The 5412-nt window shown below is 43.6% G+C and overlaps 1 protein-coding gene across 1 annotated transcript; it reads left to right on the top strand.

Annotated features, from left to right (window-relative positions):
- Nucleotides 1-2209: 2209 nt before the first annotated feature.
- On the top strand, nt 2210-5151 carry fbxo16 (F-box protein 16; the record flags this gene model as incomplete). The annotated part of the gene is made up of 8 exons (XM_084151031.1): nt 2210-2305; nt 2384-2419; nt 2652-2858; nt 3137-3301; nt 3384-3616; nt 3967-4060; nt 4508-4754; nt 5087-5151. 8 exons carry the CDS (start codon nt 2210-2212, stop codon nt 5149-5151), a joined length of 1143 nt encoding a protein of 380 aa, XP_084007157.1.
- Between the last annotated feature and the right edge of the window lie 261 nt (nt 5152-5412).

Here is a 5412-nt window from a genome sequence, read left to right as displayed (position 1 = left end):
AGTCAGGGGAGAGACTGGTCCTATTCCTGGTCTCAGAGAGTGACAGTCTGTGTGCGTGGGTATAATCCAAGATGGCCGCCATGGCTGAAGCTGGCTGTATCCATCACCCTCATAGGAGCTCCATCACCTGAGCATGAGGCCTGATGTTGGGTGTTGGACCACTTCTCACCACATTGCTGTGTTTATACACAGAATATAAACAATGATTTGGATCAGAGTGGATCCCTGCAGTAGGCGTAGATGTCAAGGGATCTGGGGGGAGAATAAAGAGGGGGGAAAGTAAGCACATTGTAGCCTGAATAACAAATGCTTACAAAATGTAAATAATTGTAAATCCGACTACACAATATGTTAAGAGGCACTTTATGAGAAATTATCCATTATAATCTTTTCATGGTGATTATAATCTGGTATGTGGGTGGATATGGAATAAGTGAATTTGGGTGGATATGGAATAAGTGAATTAGTGCACCAATTATATTTCTGTAGTAGCCTGACAGTACCATAATAGTACAGTTATTGCAATTTGCATTATATCTTGTTTCTATAAATATGTGCACACCCTGTTGGAAGACGATTATTCACTAGAACCTATTTTCCACAGCATCCTTTACCACTAACAGATCATGGACTTTCAAATATGACACGTAATACAACCGAAACATTTGACACAATATTTGATATTTCACAATTGAATATACTGGTAGTGGCTTGCACTGTAGGCAAATGACTGTGCGTAATAGCATTTACTGACGTCTTCGGCAGGCTTTTCGCGCATTACATGCTTAGAACCATCTTACAAAACTACTGGTAAATAGACACAACAGTGATGACATGAAACTATAGTAGTTTTTATCTGTCAAAGTCAGCTGGCCACTCCTCCGACAGCGCGTAATGGACAAACACATTTTATCCGATAAATAAAAATGTTATGAAGCAGAACAAAAGATGACGGTTGGGCTACTTCATCTCAACTGATAGTGACCGTATGTAGACTAGTCTACCTAAACTGAATCTATACAGGCGTATCCCGATGGTATAATGTTACTACGATCCCGCCAGCCGTTTTGGCAATACGTGTCCACAATTCTGTAACATAAAATATCTAGGGGAGTGCCAGAAAATATAACAAAATAAGAAGATTTTACCTTTCTGTCGGGAAGATAATTCACGTGTAGGGGTCTTCGCCGCTCCTCGAGGCCGTAACAATGAGTGAATAGCCCACTCCTCTCCTGCTCCCTCTCTCCCTCCTCCTTTCCCAGCAGGTTTACAAATGATGTCCTCGAAGAGCGAGAGCGCGCATTAAACACAGACGCGCAGCAAACTGAACTCAATAGCCTACCTTTTCAGTTTGAAATGACACAATTATTTGTTTGAATGATTCACGCATTTTGTGTGGGCTGAAGGCCTGTCTACAAAGAATAAAATAAAAATGGAAAGAAGTGAGAGAAATGTGGAGAATATAGGCTATGACTTCATTGCAAGAAGTCATCAAACTCCCTGAATGGCAACATTTGTTGCAAACTAGACAACATCCGTATCATTGGGTGCAACATGCTCTGCGTGATTTGCAACACTGTGAACAGTGACATTGTATCCATTGAAACCACATGCATGCCGCACCTTGTGTGTGTGGATTGTTTTTCGGTGGCAACAGCGCCACCCCTGTGTGTCAAGCGGTGTTTGCGTCGCTCATGTCGTTGCTCTTGACTACGCAAAGCGGCGAAGGTGACAGGGTTGGGTAGAGAAGGAGAGGGGGAGGTGCACCCCACGGTACACACATTACTATGGAAACTGGTAAACTGTACGAACGCTTCAAGAACACAGTGACATGTTCTGGTAATCCTATGGACAAGATATGAATACATAACACCGAGGATTCGTGATTGGGATAATAACTATGCTTGCCTCATGCATCGGCTGGAGGAAATTGATGGTAGGACTAGTCCACTAGTCTAGTGGACCATGCACATATATAATATAGAGATACCAGAGCTAGTAATAGTGAAAGTATCTTATGTAGGTTTTATGTGACTGTGCATTGACTGACTAGACCTACTCTGATTTAATGAGTGAATAATGCAAAAAAAAAAGACACATGCAATAGCCCTAACCTATGATGATTCACTTCAATGTCTCTACCAGGTGATACAGTCTTCTTCTGCCTCCACACATATCTGACTTGTTGCCGACTTGTAGCTGCTGAAAGATGTCCTTTGCACCGAGGACCTCACTAACCTCTGCCAAGATGCAGACCAAGATGAGTGCCTGGACACCTCTTAACCACCAGATGTCTAATAACAATGTAAAGGTCACTCTAATCTTTATAATAATCCAGTTTTAATGTAATCTTGAACTTAGATGAAATATCTCTCTTCTTTAGGTGTTTGAAGAGCGAAGAAACCTGCTGGGAAAATGGGTAGGCGAGCCTCTAAAAATGGAAGGTTATAAATGGATAAAATATTAACCTTGGAGAATAGGTTAGACATACAGCAATGCAACCAGAACCACATAGAAACAGTCATTTTACAGCTTTTAACGTCTACTTTATTTACCCACATCTGAAGAATGTGCTTGTACAGTATACATCAGTTAGGATTAACTGATGCCATCCCTGTGTATGTGTTTGTGTGTGTCTGTCTGTCTGTTAGTTTGACAAGTGGAGCGACGGCCAGAGGAAGGCGGTTCTACAGGACTTCTTCTTGCGGTGTTCAGTGGGCCAGCTGCGGTTCCTCCGTCAGAACCTGACCAAGAGGGTTCCGGAGGAGAACCTAGACTTCACTTCTGTCCTACCCAGAGTTCTCTCTCTCTATGTCTTCTCTTTCCTCGACCCTAGGAGCCTTTGCAGGTGTGCACAGGTAGGTAGGTAAGGGCTGCTGGAGTGTTTCTGGTCTTGTTCATATATGTAGCAGAAATTGAACAGTAAACAACTTATGTGACTGAAGATTTTGCAGCTATTTTATTTAAAATATGAGACACTACCTCTCTCTCTCTCATTCTATAATAATAGGTTCCTAGCTACATCCACCCAGTCATTTCAGCATCATACATGTGCTATTAGACACTGCATTACCACACTTAAATGTATGACATGTTCTGGCCCATCTTAGCGGTACCTGTGTACATGTGTTGGCAGGTGAGTTGGCACTGGAAGGGCATAGTTGAGTTGGACCAGCAATGGATGCCCAAGTGTCTTAGACTGGGCTGGTGCATCAACTTTGCCCCCACACCGTTTGAACAGGGGGTCTGGAAGAGACATTACATAGAGACAGTACTGGAGCTCCACATCGGCAAGCCTAAGGTGAGTGACTGGAGGCCTGGACAGTGTATAAAACTACCTGCATGGAACAGACACAGTTTTTTGTGTGTTTCTGTGTGTTCAGACTCCATCACAGCAGAATTTCATTGTCCCTGAGGTGATGTCCATAAACAGTGTGACGTTTGACCAATCAGCGAGCTTCCAGCGAGAGAGGAGCGTTGGCGGCACCACGAGGGGGTCAGGAGGGTCCCAGCTGAAGGGGCTACCCCCGTGGAGGGGTGCAGACAGACACCCCACTGACACTGTGCGTTTCAATTATCTGGAGAATCTGGACCCCATAGAGCACGCCCGCCAAGTGTAAGACCACTTCCTCTAGTATGTAGTTAGTTGTGTGTGTGTGTGTGTGTGTGTGTGTGTGTGTGTGTGTGTGTGTGTGTGTGTGTGTGTGTGTGTGTGTGTGTGTGTGTGTGTGTGTGTGTGTGTGTGTGTGTGTGTGTGTGTAGTGAAAAGTACATCAGTCTTGAAATACAAAGCATTTACCAAACCATTGCATTCATTCCCAAATGAAAGCACAATCAATTCTTAATTGCCCCTGAGGCTATAAATAAAGTATAACATTGAATTGAACAATCAGACATCGGTTAAATCAGGCTATGAATTCCATGTAACTTGACCTGGTGTTCCAGTGACAATGGTCTGTTTTCCAGAAAAGTGAAGAGTACAGGGGTTTTCAACACAGACAATGCAAAGAAGAAAGAGCTGTCTGCAGCCAATTATAAACTGCGAAAAGCAAAGTCATTGGTAAGTACCTCTCATCAGAATATGACCAGTCTGAATACCCTATCTTGGATAACAGCCAAGGGAATGCTTAGAATTCACACACACAAGCACACCAAGAGACATAATGCATATTGAACAGACTTTACAAGGAAATTCATGTTAATGCATTACCCTTGGGACTGTGTGTGTGTGTCAGTGAGGACAAAAATGCTGATGCTGCTACAGGGGAGGAGAGAGAACACTGTCATTGAACATTCTAAGTGTTTCCGTTTACAGAAATACCAGAAATACCACACATTTTATCAGTAGAAATACCAAACTAAAAGATAAAACACACCTAAATATATTGTTAACTTTACTTATCGTCTCATCTGGCAACTTAGACACAGATTGTGACAATACAGACAGTATAACATGTAGGCATGCATCAAAATATCCATTGTTTGCATCTGTTCTTCTCCTTCTTAGATGTTCCTGTCCTTGGACCTGACTCCAGGTTCGGGTTCTGGAGCAGGGCAGCAGAAGCAGAATCGGTTCCGCCCCCAGTGGGCCACACAGAGCCTGGAGTACCCTGTCACCAAGGCAACAGCCAAGAGCCTGTCGCGGTCGAGCCAATGGAACGCTGGGATACGACCTGGTCCGGTGAGGTCAGCGGTGCCTAGGCTCAGTCAGGAAGGACTGAGGGCATCAATGAGGACACACAGGAGTACACCTAGTAAGAAACACGACTAAAGACCTGCATGTTTAGAATGCATCTTTCCTTCCTTCCTCTCTCCCTTCCTTCCTCCTATCCATCACAGAGGACACACAGGACCACGCCTAGTAAGACAATAGATGACCAATCCTTTCAATGTACATTCTTGGTTGAACTATAACAGAATGAGCTCTCCATCAAAAAGGAATCATTTCTTTGTCTCTGTGCTGAAGTCTCTGTGTCCAAGGAAACACGTGACATTACATTCGTACTCAATTAATGCTTTCTTTCATAGCGTGAATGTTCTGTATCATGTATGATGTATAATTGACTTACATGTTTTGGGGTTTCAGCAACACCACTGTTTGAGGGACAGCCTTGGAGGATACAAGCTTCCAGTGGTGGATCAGACGAGTGAATCATATCGCCACCTTGTGGAGCACTTTAGTACTGCAGCACATCCAGGATACAGCAGCGATTCTCAACTGGGGTGTCGTGATCAACATTCCCTCAAATGTTTTGGGGCACTGAGCAATCTTGAACATTGTGGGAATTTTGTGCAACTTCTGGCGCGCGTTTATAGTGAACACTGTGGCTGTACCCTTACAGTTTTAGACAATAGGCTTTTGTGGCTATTTGAGCATAATGGAGCAAATCGGATAACATTTTCACATGGAAA

Source organism: Coregonus lavaretus (assembly GCF_964263955.1).
Source record: "Coregonus lavaretus genome assembly, chromosome: 33".
In the NCBI taxonomy this organism is placed as follows: Eukaryota; Metazoa; Chordata; class Actinopteri; order Salmoniformes; family Salmonidae; genus Coregonus; species Coregonus lavaretus.
The sequence above is the reverse complement of the archived record's forward strand: the minus strand, read 5'-3'. Positions and strand labels throughout refer to the sequence as shown.